Below are 23992 nucleotides of genomic sequence, written 5' to 3'. Positions count from 1 at the left end.
TCTCTGCTCCGTCTCCTCCCCTTCACTCACTGACACTAGTAAGTGGAGGGGCGGAGACGGAGCACAGAGAGGCGGCGGTGGTGACAAAATAGCCTCTTCCCCCCCCTCCCCGTGCATCTGAATGCTGTGCGGCGGCCGTGACAGGTACGGTCAGCGGTCGCCGCACAGTTTTAAAGTCTTTTAGTATTCTGTGGCGCCCTCCAGAACCCGGCGCCCTAGTCAAGTGCCTAACCTTGCCTAATGGGAGCGCCTGGCCTGATACTATTCCCAACATTTCATGTCTCCGCCTTATAGGTACTCATTTCAACCTAACCACACCATCAGTAGCCACACAAAAATGCCAGCTGCCAATGGCAGCTTTAATGTTGGTGGCTGATAATGCTTCGACTCAATAGATACAATAGTTAATCCACTAACTACCGTGTGCATCAATTGTACCCACACCCCTTAGATTGTAAGCTCATTTAGGCAGGGTCATCTTACCTTCCGTTTCAGATCCCCTCAATAAAATGTCAACATTTAATAAATATTAATAACCCAATCACAAAAAAATAAGGAGTCAGTCTATTCAATTGGATATACAAATACCAAAACACAAAATAAGCATACATACCCAAACTTAATTACTCACCAGAAACTGCAAACAATATGCAGTCTAGTAAAAAACAACTTGATATAACAATGACGTTTAAGCAAAATCTACACTTTATTTTAACATAAACCATGAACAAAACTTTAATAAAAAGTAAATAAAATATGGATCAGATAAAGCATAATTTACCTGACCCAAAGTGAAGTTTTAAAAATACTCATTTCTGACTGATCCTCAGCTGGAATGGCAAACAATGCACACTTAGACTAGGTACACACTGAGTAGACTACAAGAATTTTCCGACAGACGTGTTCTCTCAAACGATTGTACCTACAACTGAAGGTCCGATCAGTCTGGCGATTCATTCATACACATTGACACGATTTACCTTCAGATCTGTGCTCTTTATCTGGTCCTTCATCTGGTTCTCTTGTCTTCAGAGAATGACAGCACAATACTCATTCATTCTTTTCACATTGACACACTGATTAAAACCGCCTTGTTATAGCTATCCACATGTTCTAACGAATTTCGCTAGATTCTGGGACCCAAAACAAAACATTCTGTCTCAGAACCAACAAATTAATTATTCCTTCTACAGCACGCTCTTCATTTATTCACCGGGACACTCATTGCTAGCATCGGCTGAAAAGAGCACGACTCTGTAAACTATAGAGATATTGAGCATGAGTGCATACACTCTACGTGATCGTTAGGCGATAGGTCAGAAAATATTAAACAGGACGTCCAACCAAATGAGCAGACAATCGACACTTTGGAACAACTTTCGACCATCGTGTCATTATACACACCCACCCGACTTCCTACTGAACGGTTGGTCGTTTGTCAGCTGATTTGCCCGATTATTGGATGAAAATGTTCCAGTGTGTACATAGCCTTAGCAGTCCAGGAAACATCAATAAGCGGGTTGGAAGGAATTGGAAATATCTCCTTAAAAGAGTGAGCCTTGTCCTGGGAAAGTAAAACTCCCTTAAGTACCATATTGAAAAGTAGATTCAGCAGCTTGTTAATTGAATGTGTCAGAGACTAGCTGTGTCAGAGCCGATAGCAAGCTTGAGATGATTAATAACGATCTCCCTGGATCGGACCTTCATCATACGTTTAGATATGGGACAAAAGCGACCCCATAATTAAACAGAAATGCAGTCACAAAGGTTAGGACCTTGATAAAAGACCCACAAAGTTTACAACAGGCAAAAAGGGAGCATGCAAAACTGGAAGTGAGCTCCCTGTAAAGCAAAGCAGAGAAAGTGGTGGTATTCCTATACGTAGATATGAAAATACGCATCCTTGATATATAAGGACGTCAGAAACTCTCCCCACATTGCCTGAAAAATCAACAGACGTGACTCCATCTCGAATCACCCCAATTATAGTAGTTTGCTGAGGGCCTTCAGATTTAATATAGGCTGAAAAGAACCATCCTGCTTGGGAACCAGTAAGAAATAATATTAAACACCTGGGCGTGGCCTGGTGAAGCATGGATAAGGTTGTGTGCGCCAGAGCTCCCTAGTGTAATTATCCTCTTTACGATCCTGTATTGCTCTTATGTGCGCCAAACCTGTCCGGTTCCGTGCTGTAGGTACCACTGCTCCCTCCGGCCCAAACGGAAGGTGTGGCGAGGGGTCAGGGCAGCTGCCGTTGTGTCCGAAGCTGCACTGAGAGTGAGAGTGCGGCGGTCGGGAGTAGCTGACTCCGGTCTTTGGCAGGATCAGTATCAGAGACTTCTGTGCCGGAAAGTACATATACCTACATGTCCTCTGAGGCGGTCACTGGAGGTGAAGAAAGCGGGCATCTGGAGGCTGGTGGTGAAGGGGCTATCCACAAATAAGTGTTCCCGCCACATTGCAGGTTGCAGCGCTATCTTGAAGAGGTGTATGCCCGAAGAGCGGGCTTGTGTATAATTCCCTACTGCTGCAGATGCGGATGCCTGGATTCTGCCGAGTGCTGGAGCCTGCTAGCAGTAAAGTTCAGAGTCCATTATTTGGTGAAGTGGAGAGAATACAGGGGCTCATTGAATCCTGCGTGGGGATCTCCTTCCCCGAATTGTTTGCGTGCAGGTGTTATCTTCAGCATATACACTTCATCTGACTCAGTATTGTAGAGGCCATGTTCCTTTCTGAGGTTTCTGGAGCCTGGATAAATTCAGCTGATAAATTCAGCTGAGGCCTGGGTGATTTGTCTTTGGTCTTCTCCTGCACTACGAGTAATCTGTATACAACCCTATATTACACCTATTGTTATCTATATAAGGGGTGTCATTATGGGTAAACACTCTACAGACGTTTCTGCTGCTAGTAGGTTCAAGAAGTATGCACGTTCTAACTCCTCTATAGCTGCAGGAGGAGCCCATGTACCAGAGCCCTGTACCAGGTGCCTCAGTCTTCCAGGGATGCAGCTCTACATGCAGATACTGACGTTACCTTGCAGGAGGTCCTGAAAACCATTGCCGATTCTGAAAAAAGGTAATGGACAAATTTGAAAAGGTGCTGGTTGACTTGTCGTTGATGCGACAGGATTTTCATTAGATTCGTGAGCGTGTTGCGGAGACGGAGGACCACATTTCCATACTAGAGGACACTACAGCTCCTTTGCCTCAGAAAGTTGCTGGTTTGGAGGCTCAGATGGTGTCGGTTAAACAGAAACTGTCAGACATGGAGGGCCGCCTCAGACGCAGTAATGTTCGGCTGGTGGGTCTTCCTGAAAAGGTGGAGGACGAAGCTCCTGAGACATTCTTGGAGAACTGGATGATCAAGACATTAGGCAGAGGAGTTCACGGCCCAGTTTGCGGTGGAGAGGGCACATCGGATCCCAGCTCAGAGGCCACCTCCTGGTGCGCAGCCGCGCACATTCATTGCTAAAGTGCTTCATTATAAAGATCGGGATGCTATTCTGCGCCTGGCTCGGATTAAGGGCCCCTTAATGTATCCAAACCAAAGAGTGGCTGTATTTCCTGATTTCTCAGTGGATGTACAAAAAGAGCAGAGCTCAGTTTATACAAGTGAAGCGTCACCTTCGTGAGATGCAATTGCCGTATGCTATGCATTTTACTGGGCAGATTGCGGATGAAACTACCCTTTTCTTTGGGTCACCGTCGGAGGCAACTCACTGGTTGGATAGGAGAGCTCCTAGAGGCCTTCGTTCAGGTTGAACTGATGCTATTGATTATTGTTTGCCTATGATAGCTAAAATGTTTGAGATAATTTCCTTTAATGCACATCACTTTGAGCTATGTTTACACTTGTTGAAATGCTTTCGATTAAGAAGTTATTTGGTTGCTCATGAAGGTGTCAATTCTAAGGTGGTATTTCTGATGCTTTCGGATATTCTACTTTGTATTAGTTGATCGGATGGGTGTGGGGTGCTGGAAGAGTAATATTGTGATGCTGTGGGCTTGGGGCTTCCCTTGCTTTAAGGGTCATCTCCCTCTCCTTCTATAGCATATACTAGTGTTTCCATAAATATGTGGGGATAGCTGTATAGGTTGTTTGAGGGGATGTGGGGTAGTTGTAGTGGGATCCAGGTATAAAGATTTGCTGTGGGGATTTTAATAATGTGTTGGATCCTAATGTTGACAGGTGGAGGGAGGTGGGAGATACTACGCATGTTGAAAAGTCGAAGTTTGCTGATCTGGTGGAAGAGATGGGGTTGGTGGATGTATGGCGTCTGAGGCACCCGGCAGAGATTTGTTTCTCTTGTTACTCTATTTCATATTATGCCTTTTGCCGAATTGATTTGGGACTTATATCTAAGGGGCTGCTGCCGGCTGTCTCGGATGTTACATATTTACAGAGAGGGATTTTGGACCATTCTCCTTTAGCATTAACTTTAAAACTTAATGCCTCTCGAGGTAAAGTATTTTGGAGACTTAACCCCTTTTGGCTGACGTTATTGAAGGATCGGACACATTAGTCTCTCAATGGGAGGGTTATTTTGCTATTAATGTGCATACTCATTTGGGATTTATACAAGGCCTTTTTAAGAGGTTCCCTAATTAGAAGTATTTTTAAAAAAAAAAAAGTCCAGGCTGCGAGGTGATATGTTAGAGGGAGGTTTTACGGTTGGAGGAGGTGCATCTTTCCTCTCATATGGCATCTGACAGACAGGCTTGGTTAGTGGTACATCGAGACTGGTCAGACCATTTACTAGACAAATCGAGGCGTAAGTTATTTGCTAGGCATGCTAGCAAATAACTAGGCGGATAAATGAGGTAGGTTTCTGGCGTACTTGGCTAGATCGGAGAGGGCGGCGGCTGTAGTGGCAGGAATCACGGATACCTTGGGTAATGTGCATACCTTGACTGAAGAGATTAGTGAAGTTTTCTATACGTATTTTAAAGATGCATACGCATCTAGGGCTGAATATTCTGATCCTGATTTAGACGTGTATTTGGCGCCTGTTTCCCTACCCGAGCTTAGTGCAGATAGCAGGGAGAGTTTGGATTTGTCAATCACTGATGAGGAGATTGTAGCTGCGATATCCTCCTTTTCAAATGGCAGGGCACCGGGTGTGGATGGGGTCCCTATAAAATTGTACAAGAAGCATGTGAAGTTTTATGTGCCACACCTGCAAGAAATGTTTACAAGTTTTAGAGATTTGGGTTCTCTATCTTCGTCCATGTCTGAAGCTCTTATAGTTCTCATTCCTAAAGCGGGGAAAGACCCCTTGTTTCCGGATTCATACAGACCTATATCATTGTTGACAACGGACATTAAAATATTGGCAAAGATTTTGGCGTCGCGTTTGAGTTGGGTGATTGGCGAGATTGTGCACTCTGACCAAACTGGTTTTATGCCGGGAAAATCTACGGCTATAAATTTGCGTAGGCTTTTTTTGTCATCTGCAGCTGCCCCACTTGGCGGAGGAGGCGGTGGTGGTGGTGGTGTCGCTAGATGCTGTTAGGGCCTTTGATTCCGTGGAGTGGAGGTACCTGTGGGCGGTGCTATCGAAATTTGTTATTATTCGGGGCTTTTGATCAACTGGGACAAATCTAGTGCGACTCCGATTAAGGGTACTTGCTTATGGGACAAGTCCTGCAGACTCCTCTTAAATGGACTCCGGAATTCAAGTATTTGGATTTCTAGTGACATAGGTCAGTATATTCAGCATAATATCCAGCCTCAGATTGACTATCTTAAGAGTCAAGTTCGGGTGTGGAAGCAGCTGCCACTAACTGTCACAGGTAGAATCAATCTGGTTAAAATGATAATTCAGCCAAAAGATTTAGCATGTTTTGCAGCAGTCGCCGATCTACATCCCTCATAGTATATTCCGTTCTGTTGATCGTCTCATATCCTCATTGGTGTGGGTGGACAAGAGAGCACGAGTCAAGCTTCCTACTTTACATCGTTCCCGGGGGTCGAGGGGGGTCTGGCTTTGCCAAATTTGCGGCTCTACTATTTTGCTTCTCAATTGGCACATATTGATGTATGGTTGCGGTCACGTGTGGGCTCGGATCTTCACGATTTCTTAGTCTCTGGGACAGATTCTAGACATTTACGGATGCAGTTCCTTTTAGCTGGTAGAAGGTCTGGGTGTGATCCACCTTTGCTGACACATGCCATGAAGGTGTTGCGGCTCTCATCTCGGATTGGGGGTGAATCTGTCTGTGATCCATGTACTCCACTTTGGGATAATATGGACTTTGGTGAGCTTGTTAAGATGGGGGAGCTGGAGCCTGGCGTATTTATAATAATAGTACATATCGGGCAACTGTATGAGAATGGGATACTGTATTCTTTTGAGCAACTACGGAGAATATATGAACTACCTAGGAGTTACTTTTTCAGGTATCTGCAGCTAAGACATGCCTTGGCCTCGCAGTTTCAGGGAGCCGCCCTGAGTTTTAGTGCAGATCCTCTGCGGGTGCAGCTGTCAAGGTTGGGCCCGAGGCGGCAAATTTAGTCAATGTATTCAACTTTGTTGGAAGGATCTGGTGTGGGTGGCTTGTCGGATTTGCGACGCCTGTGGGAAGGTGATCTTGGGGAAATTATGTTGTGCAGTCCGAATCAGGCGATTGTTTCGGTCAAATTTCATCAGATCCAGGTTTTCCTTTTGCATAGAGTGTATTTTACCCCTCTCCGGGACTTTTGGTACATGCTCTGGAAGTGCCCATTGGTTTCCTACTTTTGGAGAGAGGTAGGGGTTTGTATAAATCGACTGAAAGTGGGAGTGTCTGGCATTACGCCAGGATTATGTATATTTGGTTTGAGCTTGGACAAGAACATTCATAAGCTTATTAGATTGCTCATTAATACTATACTTATGCTGGCCAGGGTGGTCAACGCTAGGAAGTGGATGGCTCCGGAGGGCCCGACTGAGAAATTGGATTGATTTTGTTAATGACACAGTAGGCCATGAGATTTATGTACACCAATAGGAACCTAGTTGATAAATATGAAAAGATATGGTATAGATCGAGAACGTCCCCTTATGTTACAGAAGGATTGAGGGATGTGAAGCTTTCCTAATGTTGTGTTTGGGGCAGGCAGGCAGCCGCTTTTACCATTAATGTCAATGTTTTTTGTATCCTTTGTCACTATTGCTGTCTTATTGCCTCATTGCATGTTGTATTTTAGGCAGTTCGTATGGATTGTCTTTATTTCCTGAAGTATAATGCATTTTGATTATGTTTCTTATAATCTTATGACACTGCTTGTGCCCCTGCGTGAGTTTAGTTTGTAATTGTAGCCTAATGTTATGGGCTTTTTTTTTTTCTTCTGTTAAAGAAAATAAGAAAAAATGCAATACAATTTTGCTTGATTTAAAAAAACAAAACCCTCAACACCACTTCTGTGTGCTGAGTGTTTTGGAGCCAAGAAGAAGAAACGTACTGCAGAGAGTTCAGAAGTGTATATCCAAAAATGACAGAGTACTCATGGGTCACACACACCAGAACCAGTAATCACCAAAAAGAAGGCAGTGAGCCCCTGCCACTTTTGCACACCCACGTCCTATTCAGTTATCAGTCTCGCTGGCGGCTGCAGTACTACATCACTTATTTTTCCTTGCACCTCTACACAATGTATCCAAAAATCAGCAATGTTTTATTTATGTAATAGCCGAAAATGCATTAGAGGACTTTGCACAAAACTGAATTCCCTCCTTAGTGTTCTCCCATTTGGAAGTCGAGAAGAGCTATCCACTGGCACTGGCTCCAAGGATGCCATCTGGTGCATCGAACATTGGACTCATTACTGTTGGGTGGGAGCGTGGGACACAGGGACCAAGGGAGGCCCACCTGTAGCGTCCCTGATGGGGGAACTTTTGTAAGTTTAACCATTAACCAAGTTTTGAGCCAGAGGACAGGCGTACCCACGCCGAATTGGCTGAAGATCTGGACAATGGAACATGGAAAAATCAAGTGCCATGTCCTTTAAATATAATATTATATAGGCTGCCTGCATCAGCTATGCTCTAGGAAGTGCAATCTAGTAACTCCACGAGTTGTTCTGACCAAGTGAAAGTCTCTCTGGCAACACAAGAGGCTGCAAAGGCTGGTCAAACTGTCAATAAATTACTGAATCAGGTATCTTTTCCAGGCAGAGCCAGGACAGAAGTGCACGATGCACTCAGGCCTTCCCCAGCCAGGATACGTAGCTAGGAATTGCGGTCCACAGACTGTGCCACGTGGGACTAAGGAAGGGGGATGTAAGTGTAGAGGGGGACTAGATTATACCTCATGTAAGTTAGTTTGGTATTTTGTCTAGACATAACTGTGGATCACTAATGTTGGTGGCTCGCACCCCATCTAAGTCATAGTTTGGACATGTACACCCCCTAAAGGGAATATCTGTACTACCCATGCCACTCTGGTAAGATGGATGAGCGAAAGACAAACTGTAAGAGCCCCAATTGCCACCAGTTAGACTAACTATAGGGAACGGTAGAAAGAAAATAAAAAGACACTCCCTTGAAAAGAGGGAGAGTATTTTAAGATGAGATTAGGACACATTGGAGAGGGGATAGATCATAAGAGAAATGTCAGAGGGTAGTAGAATACAGTAGTCAAGGCGAGAGATGATGAAAGAATGGATGAGTGCAAAAGGTTAAATTTTTAATAATTTATACAACTGAAGACATAAAATAATGTAAAGTTTGGTAGCTGCTTTCTAATTGTGTGCTTAATATTCACTTTCACAGTCCATAATCTTTGTACCCTTATAGGCCATATATTAAACAAACATTCAGGCGGCTTCACACAACTCCTGTTCCATATAATTGACTTTGGATCATTTTAGGCGAGACTTGCCTGGACAAAATTTATATCAGTGTGTCTGTATAAACAGATTACACATATGAATCATTATGCCCCTTTTGTCATTATAATGAGCTTACAATTCCTTAGGTCAAATTATCTGTTCCACGGCCAGGCAGTAGATTCCTTGACCTGAGAAAACTTTTGTCCGACTCCCAAGATATAGTGCATAACAGTACTCTGCGCCCTTGGCCTTCTTTACGTTTCTCTTCATATACTGTTAGGACACACACTAATTCCTATCTTCTTCTCTTGTCAGCTTGTCTCCTCTCCCATTCCCAGCTCTTTACAATATTTTAAAATGTGTGCACTATGAGGTTTGTATTTAAATTTTAATAAACTAAACATAAAAAAAAGCAAATCACTTAAAGACCCACCTGAAGTGAGCAGTGAGTTCAATATGAGAGCGTAGCTCTTGACGACAAGATGTACAGACAACTTGAAAAGGAATGTCCTTACAAAGAGCTATCAAAACCTTCTTTGCAAATGATGGAATGGGTATGGGACATGGGACACCCTTCTCATCTGCAAAAAGAAAAACATTTTTTAATTTTTTTTTTTTTAATAATTTATTAAAGAAAAGCACAATACATTGAGGAAGCATGTCACACAAGATGGTTTTGGAAAAGTATTTAGAAAAGTTTTGGATTATGCTGTTCATGTGTTCTGATGGGTATGCTAGACTCTGTTAATGATGACATGATTTGAGGGGGCAGTGGCTTCTTCCAATCTGCCGCTAGCTGGTAGGTGCCAGCAGATATTGCATGCCTTATGAGCTTATTTTGACGACTTTGATAGTTTGTTTGGTAGGGGCACCCAATAGGAGAAGAACGAATTTGGGTAAGAGTGCAATGCCTATCTGGAGGATAGAGTGTATGAGGCTTCTGATGTGAAGACAGAAGTCTTGTAGATGTGTAGGAATGAACCCTCCGATGGACATTACCCCCAACATCTATTTGAGGCATCTGCATGTAATTTCAGGAGTCTGTACAGGGTTTGTATATATTTTCCTTGATCATGACACAGATTCAGCTGGAAAGCATTCTTTCTGATATTAATCCTGTTCCTCAACTCTCTCCCTAGATCTGCTTCCCATGCCTGCTCTTCCAGGTCTCTAGGAACTGGCTCTGGAACAGTCACCTGAGTCAAGAGTAGAAACCAGGCCTTTTGGAGATGCTTGTCAGAGGCTAAGCATTTCAAAAGTGTTAAGAGTTCTATCCAAGAAATGGGACATGATTTTGCTATGAAGAGGTCTGGTTTATAAGAATTGGAAGAAGTTTGTGGGGGGAATCTTGAATTTTGTGTGGATGTCAGCAAATACAGAAAAAAAGCTTGTCTTGCGTAATATCATTCAAGTACATTATACCACCCAGTATTGAATTCCCACATGAAATTAATTGTGGGTTTGGGGGTAAACTGTAAGCATGAACAGCTACACTTAACAAAGTTGTGAGTTACTTAACCTTTAGTTTCCAACTTGCAGGACCATCAATGACATGAAGCAAACTGATCACACAGATGTCCAAATTGCACTCATTTGGCTGTTCAAGTGCTAAGCAGAACAACCAGATCGTAAAACAAAGTACCTGTGACTATATTTCTGGATCCCACACAGTCATCATTCAACCGACCTTTCGCATCTAACCCATGAAATTGTTTTGGAATTGTCAGCCTAAGAATTTCTCTGCCAAAGCATATATTTGTCCACATTGAGCAGTGATAGGCAACCTGATACACTTCAGGAGATGCATATGAGGCGGCCCTTTAACATTCAACAGGCCACACAATACATTTAATCAAGAACTAGATACACCACCAATCTGTAATACCATATCAGTAGGCATTTTAAATAAGAGGTACAAGCTATAAAAAAAAAAAAAAAAAATTTTTTTTTTTTTTTTTGTTTATACTTAATGTTGATTCCTTTTATTGTTATCCATGGGGAACACTGTAGGCACAATGGGGTATAGATGTAGTGTGAAGACTATAAATGAATATTTAATAGCAAGCTACTCTCCCTTCATGCCTCTAGTGGCTAAAAATATCAGTTTTATTAAACAAAGCTCTCAAAAGGAGGAGGGAGAGAGTAAAACTGAACAAAAACAGATAAGGAAGGCGTTCAGAGGTCCTCATGAAGAAAACTATTAAAAATACCATTTATTGTAACATCCTATGGGGGGACTCTGGACTCACAATGGGGACATCCGCTAATGGAGGGAAGGACCTGTAACAGTACGTAGAACTCTGCGACCAAAAGAATTATTTCTGGACCCAAAAGTGTCAAACCTGTAGAATATGGTAAAAGTGTGCACTGACGACCACTTGGCTACCTTGCACAAAGGTTCAGCAGAAGATACCAGCCATGCAGAAAGTACTCACCAAGCGGGTAGAATGCAAGGATACGGACCCTGAAAGAGGTAGAACCGCACTGGTGTAAACCTGATGGATCACAGATTTAGTCACCTGGCAATTGCTTGTTTAGAGGCAGACGAGCCTCTCTACTGCACATAATACAGAACAAAGATCATCCATCCCGCAGACGAGGAATCCCGGCTTCTGAGCTACCCAGTCAAAACACAGGAACCACAATTCCCTGATTCAGGTGGAACTTGGACGTTACCTTTGGTTGAAATGAAGGTTTCCATCTGAGCAACGCTCTATCCTCTTGAAACACCAGGAAGTGAGACAGGCAAGACAGGGACCCCAATTTAGAGACCCTGTGAGCTGTAGAGATCATCAGGAGAAAAGCAGTCAATAAGGACAAATATTTTAACTCCAGATTGTATGGGCTCGAAGAGCAGCTGTTGTAACGCCCAGAGTACAAGGTTGAGGTCAAGGGACCATAGGATGGACATAGGGAGACTACTTGGAGCACGCCCTGAAGAAAAGTTTGGACATCAGGCAAGGATGCCAGCCTCCTCTGGAAGAACACAGACAAGGTTGACACCTGGATCTTTAAGATACTGAGTCTAAGGCCCTGATCCAAACCCCCCTGTAAGAAGGATAAAAGACGAGATAGTCAAACACCGATGTAAGGAGCTCCTTCTGCTTGCACCAAGAAATGTAAGCCTTCCAGATTCTATGGAATTTCTTTGCAGAGACTGGCTTCCGTGCACTGAGCAGGGTCTGCACCACGCTCGTCTGAGATACCCTTAGCTTTTAGAATAGTGGTTTCAATACCCACATCATTAAAGGTAGCCGTGCTAAATGTTGATGCATGTACAGGGCTTGAGCAGGATGTTCTGGACACAACAGAAGTCTATGGAGGAACCGCCAGAATGCCAATACAATTTAACTACCAAGTCCTCCTGGAGCACAAGAATTCTGTGAACTCTTTTTTCTTTCTATAACACCCTCGTGAGCATGGTCATTGGAAGGAAAAGGAAGACTAGCAGGAAGATCTAATGAACCACCATGGTGTCTACAAACAAAGCCCAAGGGTCTCTGGACCTGGCCCCATAGTCCTTCACCTAGTGGTTGAGCCAAGACGACATCAAGTCGATGTTGGGAAGTCCCTACCGATCCACCAGTTGCTGGAAAACCTCTGGGTGGAGTGACCACTCTCTTGGACAAACATCCTGACAGTCGAGATAGTCTACCTCTCAGTAGTCCACCCCGAGAACGAACACAGCCAAGATGGACTGAAGATTTATTTTGCGTCGCATGAGGTGGGCTTGTGGGCTGTTGAAGCCTTCTTGATGGTTCTAATGCACCTTCACGGCTTGTCCTAGAAGAATGGGACAGGCCTTGGCCAGAGCCTTCAGAACTGCCATCAGTTCCAGGGCAATTGATTGTGGGCCTGGCCTCTTGAGACAGCCATCAACCTCGCACGCAGGCATCCGTAGTGAGAAGGATCCAATTCCAGATGGTGAATGGACAAACAAACTGGTGGGTTTGTTTCTCTTCAGTCACCACAGGAGGGGTTGGCGCACCATGTGGTAATTCGCCCTGAAACTGCCTTGAGTGGAAAAGAGCAAATTGGAAAATCTCGAAGGAGGCAACGATTTTGCCCAGGACTTTCATGCAGAAGTGGATGGACACCTGCTTCTTGGTCAAGTAGGACTTTACCATACCCTGAAGAGAGATAGACAATCTTGTTCTGTCAGAAACAACACATTGAAGGAGGGTATCTAAGAGCAACCCAAGCAAAACCATCCTCTGATATAGTACCATGATGGTCATGACCTTGGTAACGACTTTTGACAAACAGGGCCCTCAACTGAAAGTGCTGGAACTGCACCACCAACAGGGAGGAGACACTTATCCCTCCCAGACAGGTATGTTCAGTTAGGTGTCCTTGATGTCCATATACACCATGAACTCTCCCTGCTCCATACTGCAGTTAACAGACCTCAGCAACTCCATCTTGAATGTGTCCACCTCTAGATGGATATTCACGGATTTTAAAGTAGAATTAGTCTGAATGACCCCTCCGGTTCCTGTACTAAGAAAAGATTGAAGTAAAAAAAAAAAAAACCCTTCTTTCTGTTTCTGGAATGGGAGAAACGACCCTGGAAGACAATAGATTCTGAAGAGCCTCCCTGAAAACTATTTTTTTTGTGGGTTCTCTTGAAGGACCTGTCGTAAAAAATCTTTACGAAGAGACCCCTTGAGGTTTATCACATAACCCCTGGAGACAATGCCTGACACAAATGCGTCCAAAGTTGAAGCGAACCACTTGTCCTGGTACAGGAGCCAGTGAGCACCCAACACAGGCTCCTGAGTGGGCATCCACCCGTCACACTGTTTGGTAAACAGCAGATTTGGAAGCTGGGCACCTGGCAGCCCATGACTGCTTCCCTGCTCGCTGGCTTTAAATCGGGCTCCTCAAGGTTGGGCCAAAGAGGTGGCCTGGCTTCTAGACTTTTTTGGGGGCTAAAAGACCAAAAAGAAGGACCCCTAGGTCTAGCAAAGCGAGACATCATGGATTTCCCCACAGCACGCCGGCATGGTAGCCTCCCCAAGGTACCATCTTTGACAAGTTGTGAGAGTAAACCAACTCAGACCTGGGTCTTCCAAATTGTAGACCCTCCATCACTAGGCAAAGGGTACATAGACTGAAGCCAGAAGTATAGCTGAAAACTTCAGTAAGGATGCACCAAAGCTTGGCACAAAAGATCCTCTAATTGGGGAGAATATTGAAAATTGACCACCACTGTCTTTTGACATCTGAAGACTGACAGGGTATGAAGTACTGCTTGTAAACCTGGATGTTCAGGACCTAAATGTTGTGTGAAGCAGAAAAATCATCCTCCACCATTGAGGGTGACTGTGCAACCCTAGGAAGAATCCTGGGTATGGCAGAGTTCCTGAGAAAAGGAAGCAGAGGGTGGTGGTTGGGAATCTCTGGCTGGCTGTTTGCTCATCGATTAGTTGAAGGGTTGGTTCATTCATGGCCTGAACAATGGAGAATGCCCAAACAAGTCCTTCCCCTCATGCGAGCATCGGTGCAAAGCCACCACTTCACAAGCCAGACACAAACCTCACAGGTGTTTAGAATTACACTTGGAGCAGCTGAAAATCATTGCTATTGCTCACCCTGGGGGAGGGTTCTTGGAGGCTTTACCCTTCCCAAATATGTTTAACTGAGGGAAGAAAAAACACTCAATATTTATAAAGCTGTAACTAGACTGTAAAATTGCTTCGCTGTAGTAAACTACACAACAGAGTAATGTTGTTATGCTAGACAGTAAGTCACACGCATGCTCACTTAAGAGGGTGATGGAACAGTGTATAAATAAAAAAAGAACAGTAAATAACCACACACTCACATTGAGGGTATGATTACTGTCAGTGCTTTAGGGTTACACTTAAATGGCATGCTCCTTAGAGGATACAACAATCAAGTCCCTATAATAAACAGGAATTCGGTTTCCAAATAATAAAAACCTAACAAACAGAAAAGTTGACCCCTCTTCACTATTCTACAGTTATAGATGAGGAGAGGAGATGATTTAGCTTATCTATGGCTCCTGTGTGAGTGAAGCTACAGCTGTTGATCTTGTGTCTGTTGAATGTAATGTCAGCTTGCCAGAGAGAGAAGCGCGCCAAAATGGGAGGTACTAATCAGACTTTCCACCAAGAAGTTACTCCCCGTCTTCTTTGGGATGGGAGCATCATCCAATGAAAAACGGTCTCCATTATGCTGCGCCATGTGATAGTCGCTGTGCAGGGCAGCCCTTGCCGAAGAGACTGGCCTGTAACTATTGTGAAAAAGAAGAAAGAAAAAAAAAAGAAGAAAAAAAAGCTCTCCCTCTGAGGAAGGTTCAATTAGTGCTATTTCTGTCAGCTGTATACAGCATAGTCGGAGGCAGTATCGGGAGCCTCGGGCACTGCCTGTGTCGCCAGTGAGCAGTGGGGGCAGTCTCTAATAAATAAAATAAAGGAGGGGCTTCCTTTTGTTGTAGTGGAACTCATCACAGTCTGCACTTATTTGCAGCGGCTAACTGTGCTTCTCCTGTCTGTGCTTGTTATGAGCCCCAGCCACTGTTGAAGCCTTCCACATACAGTTAGAGGTACAGAGGGGGGAGAAACGTAATGATTTACTTAAAGTGCCAGAGCTCCTTGCACTACATCTATACCCCACTGTGACTCCAGTGACCCCTATAGGATGTTAGAGAAAAGAAAAATATAGGATGAAACAATGCTAGTTAGGAGTTTAGTGCTTAACACCACTCACTAAACAAGTTAGTAAGTTTTCACCCAAACAGAACTAACTCTTCCACTGAAGTGTAATCACTGTTGCTATCAGTCTAAGAAGACGCACTGAAGTGTGGTACGATTTAAATTATATAGCTCCGGAACATATACAGATGATTGGAAACACCCTTATAAAGCGACACTTAAAATGCAGTAGAAATGAAAATCACCCCAAGTTTCTTATAGAATGAGTTTCATTAAAAGTTAATTTATAATTCCCATGCACATGACTTATGAAGAGAAGCTTGTAGAATAGTCACTTATTTAAAATTTCTTTGGAGCACCTTAAATATACAGCTGTAAGTTACAACTTTTGAAGTAGATGAATATGTCTTGAGTGGTTTGTGTATAAAATATCATTATTAAAATACAGAATCACTATTAATTGTACATTTATTTGCATTAGAAAGACCATAATTCACACAGAAACATAACTGCAAATATTTTATCAAAACAACATTCACAGAATTACGATATTCAACATACCTTTCAAAACAATACTACGGCAGAAGTGATTGTTTGCAGACATGTGCTTTAGACAGTCATCTCTTTGGTAAAACAGAAGGAAACAGCTAGGACAAGCAAAGCACTGGATAACCAATGGAGGAATATTTCTTTCATGGCCATCAGCCAAATTTGCCTAAAAGATATTTACCATGAAACAACAAAGCAAACATACATACTAATATATATATATATATATATATATATATATATATTTATTATTTTATTTTACATATCCAATCTACTACATCAATGCAACAAATACAGAAACAACAAGCATTTATGATTAATCTGTCTACCATGACATGCCAGACTCTACATGACTGACTTCCGGCCAGGCTACAGACTACAATGATCAGAGACACCGGGTCACTGACTACTAAACCCTTCAATAGACAGAAGACAGTCCATCTCCCACAAGCGCAGAGGGTCCAGATTTCTCTGACAGGCTCAGGATGTCCGATTTACTTACTGTGATCATATTGTTGGAAGTTCCTAGTCTTATATTAGAAATCCTTAAAGCTGTTCACTATGATTGTTTACATTGATTTGTAAAAATAACAACTTTGCTAACCTTTGCAGCGAGATGGTTGTTATATTCGGTTATGCTTAGAAATCGCTGAAGACAGAGAAGACAGGCATATGACGTGTCGCACACTCCATAAAGAGAAATAGTTGGATCACATGAGGAGTGGTCGAACCTTAAAATTACAAAAATGCACAACATGCGATAAAATAAGAAGCAAAAAAAAAGTAACAAGAATAAGTCATTAATGAGACAAATTACAAGTAGCAATAGTATCATAAGAATATACTGTAGTTGTAGTTCTTTCTTCTGTCCCATACCATTTAATATGCAAAAAAGAAACATAAGACAGGTGTATTTTGGTCATTTTCACACTAAAAACAAAGTAATAAGTAGAAGCAAAAAATTAATAGCAAATTCTACCTTTTAAGATGACCTAGCAGCAGTTGCCCGCTGTCAAATTTTCTTTTGCAGTGCATAATAGGACAAGTGATTGGTTGACTGTCCATGGAGCGGTGTTGACTGGGCCTGGGTAATGGTCTGCGACTGGCGCAAACATTACCTGGCTTGAGGCCTTGAAAATATAAAGAAAATACTAATTTTACATACACCATTATTCTCACAATTCTACTATAATATACAATGTTTTGTCCAGCACACCAAAACAATGATTTGAATAGCATAGCTCTACACACGCTTACATAAAGAAGAAAAAGAAAAAAAAGATACAGACCTTGATGTTAACACAAGATATATGCCCAAACTGCATGCATGTTTTCTTAAGTACATAAATGTGTCATTATGTCACAAATGATTATTTCCAATTGTATTATGATGCAAGATGTGTCACAAACCTATGAAGTGCTTTCATGAGTGTGTTTTAACCAAAACAAACACATTTTAGTTTAGCTTGTCCCAAAATCACTGTAACAAAGAAAAATAAAAGGCAGAAACACTCTATGGACAATTATGTCCCACTATTTCTTGGTGTGTCATTTACACAGCACCTGTGAAAGAATCCTCCATTTTTCTCCATTCATATTTCAATGCCCCACATATGGCTCTACCCACTGACCTCTAAGAAAAATGTAAACACAAAACTTGGCAGGTTCTATTACACACCTCTGAGAAGACAATATTAGATCTCTTCTCTTCTATGCCCTTCCCCCACATGGACTTACGCAATAGGTAATGGATTCCACTCCAGAGACATAAAAAACGGGATTTATACTTACGATAAATATTTTTTTCTGAGTCCATCTGGGGGACACTCCTTAACCATGGGGTTGAGTCGGGGTGAGGAGTCTGGCACCCAAAGAGTTAACTTTTTTCAGCTGACAGCATATCACCCCCGCCAATTCCCACATACCTCAGTTTGATTACAAAAGCCATTAAGAAGATAGGCCAATCAACCAAGACACACCACTCAACAGAGGGGGGAGTGGAGACAAAACAACGAAAAGACGGGGGGGATCGGAGTGTCCCCCAGATAGACTCAGAGAAAAAGATTTATCGTAAGTATAAATCCCGTTTTCTCTTTCATCCATCTGGGGGACACTCCTTAACCATGGGGACTTACAAAAGCAATCCCTCTGAAGGGTGGGACCGCTCTGATCTCCTTGCACGCAGAACACTACGGCCAAAGGAGGCGTCCCCAGACGCAAATATATTAAATTGGTAGAATTTCGTAAAGGTATGGACCGAGGACCAGGTGGCTGCTCTGCACAGCTGGTCCGCCGTGGCTCCACTACAAGCCTCCCAAGACGCCCCAACCGACCGGGTAGAATGGGCAACAATACGTTTCTGCACAGGGAGATTAATACGGACAGCCTCCCTGATAGTCAGGGTAAGCCATCTGGCAATAGTTTGCTTAGATGCTGGCCATCCCCGTTTGGAAAAGTCAAACAACACAAATAGAGACTGTCTTATGTATCTTTGCAGATCTCTTAACATATATACGTAATGCCCTCACTACGTGCAAATATTTATTTGTCTTTGTTCCAGGAGTCTGAGGGTCCTCTCTCTACGGGACCCTGTAGGGCAGGTTTTACCTGCAGCCCCAAGGCCTTGCTAGGACGTCCCTTACCAGTGGATCCCTTGTTCTTGCGCAGAACTCTGGGACTTCCCTGTCTTTTGTTCGGTTCTTGTCCAGCAACCACCAGCTGAGGACCTACCTCCTCCACTGGTACCTCGAACACGGGAATGCTCCTCTGGAGTGGGACCCTGCCCAGGGTAAGGTCGCGAAAGATGTCACCATCTTTCCCAGCAGCTTCAAAGACCTGGCTACTGACAGCCTCTTGTCTGACAGGATCCGGCCTGTCCACTCCATCTAGGACCTCAACTTGTCCTGTGAAGACAACCTTCTGCTGCGTACCAAGTCCCTCACTAGTCTCAAGAAACTCATTCTTAAACAAGGGATTCTCTTTGACCCTTTCAGACTCTAGAAGTTCGGTCATAGACTGAACAACTCGTCTAGCCTTAGCACCCTGAATGGGTGTGACTAAAACCTATTCCCTTACTGGAAATTCTAAGCCTGTATAGCTTCGTCTGAACGAAGCAAATCGACAGCCCTGAGCTCTTTCTGATTTGACAGAAGCCAGCGAGGTAATTTTTTTCAAAACCTGAGGTGAGCTGGTCCCATGAATTGTATCACAATATTCTGGACCTACTCGTCTACCGAAGACCCTGTCTGCTGCCGGGCAAACCCAAGCAGCCGTCCCCCCACCCCACCCTCTGGAACCAGAGGTGGGTGGTAGTCATGCTGCTGGTCTATCCAGCAGCTTGGCGGAAGAAGCTCTCCGCGCCACAGGGGCAAAGGATGACCTTCCCCTTACGGGACTGTCTCCTGGATTCCACGGCCCCTGGACTGGTAGTCTGGACTCTGCCAGACCCGCCCCCGTAAGGAGGCTGTCTGAAAGAACTAAACCTAGGCCTAGCCCTAGGTCTTGGAGTATTTACAGGCAAGGACGTCTTCTTGCCCCCTGAAGCCTGTAAAATCCAAGAGTCTAATTCTGGACCAAATAACATCCCACCCGTATACGGGATGGATTCTAATGATCGTTTAGACTCTGAATCCGCATTCCAAGCCCTTAACCATAACGCCCTTCTAGCTACTACAGCTGTAGCTGAAATAGACGAAGCTATGGAGGCTGAATTATGGGCCGCTTCATATACATAGCCTGCTGCCTCCCTTAGCTGCATGGCCAGAGGCAGTAAATCTGAATCCTGCAAGGCAGACTCTAACTGCCCTGCCCAGACTTCCATGGCCCTAGTTACCCAGGTAGAGGACAATGCTGGCCTGAGGCTAATACCGGCGGCCGAGAAGATCGACTTCAGCAGGGATTCTAATTTCTTGTCAGTCGCGTCCTGTAAGGTCGCTGACCCGGGTACAGGTAGTGTAGTCTGACGAACCAATCTAGCCACAGGTGTATCTAACTTTGCCACCTGTTGCCAACGGGTCATATCCTCCTCCTGAAGGGGATACAATACGCCAAACTTCCTTGGCATAGAGAACCTTTTATCTGGATATTTCCAAGAGGCCTCTACAATATCCCTCAACTCAACTGAGGGAGGGAGGGAACCTGACCACCTGCTTAGAAGCCTTCTTAAAGAGGGAGCGGTCCAAGGACTTTGTCTCCTCTACTTCAGCAAACCCCAGGGTCTGACAAACTGCTCTTACAAGGTCGTCCATACCCTGGTGCCTAGAGTTTCCTTCTGACTCTATAATGGACACATCTGAATCGTCCAACAATTCCCCCTCCTCCTCTGAGGAACTCTCAGAGTCTGACACTGGCCACAGCGCTTTAGCTGTTTGTCTACGTCTTTTAACACTACGCTTGTGTCTGGGGTTCTCCAGTAGATGGGTAAGCCGGTCCAGGCTTTTAGCCACCGCTGACCAACCCACCTCTCCCATCTGGGAAACCCCCTGGAAGGCTGGGGAAGGAAATACACCGACCCCTGGGGAAAATGACTCATCTGTCATTCCTACTGTTATACCCTGAGAAACCACAGCTGTAGCTGGGATCTCAACTGGTTTAGATAACAGATTTACAAGGGTATTAACTCCCTGTGTTAAGGCAGCCGGCCACTCAGAAGGATCTACCGTTAGGGTGGAGGTGTCTATAGGCTGTTTCACAGGAGCCACAGTGCAGGCTGCACAGAGCCCCCCCCTGATCCAGCCGTTCACTTGTTAGTTTAACATTACATTTTGAACAGACATTATGTTTTGTACGTGTTGTTTTGCTTTTATCTGCCATCACAAGATAAGAAAAACTAAATCACGTTTCAAAATTCACAAACACTTCTCCAATTTATCAGAAAATACAGATTAGGTTATATTAACCTATCATAGTATTTCTGATTTAAATAAGACAGGCTTGGAGAACTTTATAGTTTTCTCATAAACAACCGTTCTCTCAACACATCATTGTCTTATAATATACATGTCTACACATGCACACACAGAAGAAATAAAAGTGATACTCAGCGGGGAAGATATGTGTCAACAGTGCACTTCTCTTCAAATGACTGCTGCAACTGTCCTCCTTTTGAAGCTTGGCGCCAAAAAGGGATCTTCCACCTCACTCAGCGGGGGAGGGGAAGAGGTGCTTCTCAACACATTCCCCTACCACTGGAATCTCCCTCTGTGTCTCTGCTAACAGTGATTTCCCCATTCTACTTAGGTGAAATCCTGTTGCTTTATCTTTCACACATTTTGCTACCACACCGCAAAATACAGGTACATATTTATCTATGAACCAGTAAAAAGATAGTATTTCTGTTCCTTTTCCTCTATATAGAGAGTATAAGATATACATTTTTTAGTCAAGCTGAAAGGCTGCAGCAGGTTTTTCAGTAATGACTGCAATTAGCACAGAACACCTGGGCCCATTTAGCATTACATTTGGAACAGACAATATGTTTGGCACGCCCAAACACTTAAACAACCTTTATCAGAAAATACAGACTAGGTTATTTAACATATCATAGCATTTCTGATTAAATAAGACAAGTTTGGAGAACTTTATAGTTTTCCTTAAACACAGTTCTCTCAACACCTCATAGTCTTATAATACACATGCATACACAGAAGAAACAAAGTGATACTTAGCGTGGAAGATATGTGTCAACAGTGCACTTCTCTCCAAATGACTGTTGCATCTGTCCTCCTTTTGAACTTTGGCGCCAAAAGGGATCTTCCACGTGCTCACTCAGCAGGGGGGGGGGAGCGGTGTTCCTTAAACACATTCCCCTTCCACTGGCTCTACTTCTGTGTTGTTTACTTTAACAATGTTTTGCCCTTTCTTTTATATTAGGGGAAAACCTGATAGAATGTGTTCCCCGCTAGCGCTATTCAAAGCGCGCCATCCTCAAGAATTCACTGCCATCCCCATGGGAGGAGGAACTTGGTATACTCCAGCTGGCTTCCGGGGAACCTCAGCAGTAAAGGCGCTCTCTGCCTAATGGCAGCGCCCGTCCTGCATCAGCGGGGAGAGTCTCTTGCAGACTGCTTCCCGCTGTGAGAAGCGCTTCTTCCCCCCAAATGTTATCAAAGAAACAGATTTATCGTAAGTATAAAAATCCTCTTCTCTCTCATCCTATTTGAGGGACACTGCTACCATGGAGCCATTCCAAAGCAGACCCCCTAAGGGTGGGACCGCTCTGACAGCCTGGCCCGTAGACACTACGGCCAAAATCGGCATCTGTAGATGCAAATACATGGAATTGATAGAATTTTGTGAAAATATGGGCCGAGGTGGCTGCTCTGCAAAGCCGGTTCGCTGAGGCCCCAATTCTCGCTGCCCAAGACGTCCCCACCGAACGGTAGGAATGGGCAGTAAGTCGTCCTGGCACAGGTTGGTTAGCAAGAGAGGATGATGGACCTGCCAAAGCCACTTCAGATGTCCCGGCGGTCACTGAAATCCCTACTGTCACAGGGAGGGCAGTTTCTACTGAAGCAGTGGGTAGAACAGCAGAAACCACTGTTAGCCCCATAGCGTCTTTTATATCTATTGACGCTAAGAATTTGTCTGCCTCTGATCCATTGATTACTGATCGGAGGGACTCCATGCGAAATCTGTCCACCCGTAGGTGTAGATTTAACATTTTTAAATTCAAAATGGATCGGAATGATCCACCCTGCTTCGGGACCAAAAACAGGTTTGAATAGAACCTGTCTTTTCTGGTTGTCCGGTACCGTGCAAATGACTCCTGCAGAATGAAGAGAAGCGACAAAGTGCTGCATCGCCTGTCTCCTTTTGGATTTGCGGGGCAAAGATGTTGCAAAGAAGTGACGAGGGGCAGGACCTGACAGGACTATCATGTACCCTCTCGTCATGATCCCACATATTGAAAGGTCACTGTTTCCTGAACAGACTCAATCGCCGACGTCCCCCCCCCCTCCTGCTGTCGCAAGAAGGGGTGGATGACAGTCAGCATGCAGGTTTTTCCGGAAGATTGGCGGACCGGCGTCTGGTAGAGAGAGGAAGAACCTACCTCTTTAAGAATGTCCACTACTACCATTTGGTCTGCCTCTACTTGTCTGACCTCCTGCAAAGGAGCCTCCACGAAAGGGCTGCCGAAAGGAACCAAATCAAGGAGGATTTGCCTTAGGAACATTTACTGGAAGAAAAGTACTTTTGCAAATAATATTGTCCAATTCGGGCCCAAATAACACCGAGCCTGAAGAAGCGAATTCTTAGATTCTGTATCTGCGTCCCAAGACCTCAGTCATAGGGTCCTTATAGCTGCCACCACCGAAGCAGATATGTAGGATGAAATAAAGGCCGCATTTTGGGTGGCTTCATATAAGTTAAACAACAAAACAACAACTGATTCTCCGGTGCTAGTATGATAGACAAAAACTAAATAACAAATTGTATCAATCGCAGCACTTCATAGGGGATAGTGTCATTCCCCTTAAAAAGAGATAATCAAATAAAGAGAAAAGAAATGCGCAGAAAGTACCTAATTATATAAATACAAAAACAATTTATTAACTGATACACATATTTAAATTGGCAGCTAATAAATATAAAATATATAACCATAGAGCTATATGAAATGTAATTATAAAAATAAAATTATTTCACAACTAAAGAAATGGAACTCGAGTGTTTTAGATAATATTGGGACCTCAATATCAATGATAACATCCAAATGACTCCAGTATATCCAGAATAATATGTCCAATACTTGTATTATGTCAGCGGGACATAATTAAGTTCACAGTACTCACCCGTCTGCAGTTTAAACAAACCTCCTTACCGCAACAGCGACTCTTATAGGTAAAAGGTTGGAATGTTATATATACACAGTCTTTTATCGGTGGAAATAGTACACAGGTGCAATATATAAGTCCATGCACCTCGGATAGTAAAACAGCTGAACAGTG

At 43.7% G+C, this 23992-nt stretch overlaps 1 protein-coding gene across 6 annotated transcripts in view; it reads right to left on the bottom strand.

Moving 5' to 3' along the window:
• ZNF451 (zinc finger protein 451) overlaps positions 1 to 23992 on the bottom strand; it is a 102147-nt gene that overhangs the window by 51022 nt on the left and 27133 nt on the right. For all 6 annotated transcript variants that reach the window (XM_075202553.1, XM_075202551.1, XM_075202549.1 and 3 more), the window contains exons 6-9: positions 17023 to 17173; positions 16648 to 16774; positions 16056 to 16209; positions 9248 to 9395 (exon numbers count right to left, since the gene is read on the bottom strand). In XM_075202553.1, coding sequence (XP_075058654.1) covers positions 9248 to 9395; positions 16056 to 16209; positions 16648 to 16774; positions 17023 to 17173 — 580 coding nt within the window. The remainder of the gene's footprint in view (positions 1 to 9247; positions 9396 to 16055; positions 16210 to 16647; positions 16775 to 17022; positions 17174 to 23992) is intronic.

This window comes from Mixophyes fleayi, chromosome 3 (assembly GCF_038048845.1).
Source record: "Mixophyes fleayi isolate aMixFle1 chromosome 3, aMixFle1.hap1, whole genome shotgun sequence".
Lineage (NCBI taxonomy): Eukaryota > Metazoa > Chordata > Amphibia > Anura > Limnodynastidae > Mixophyes > Mixophyes fleayi.
Note: the sequence above shows the minus strand (reverse complement) of the source record. Positions and strands in the feature narration are given on the sequence as shown.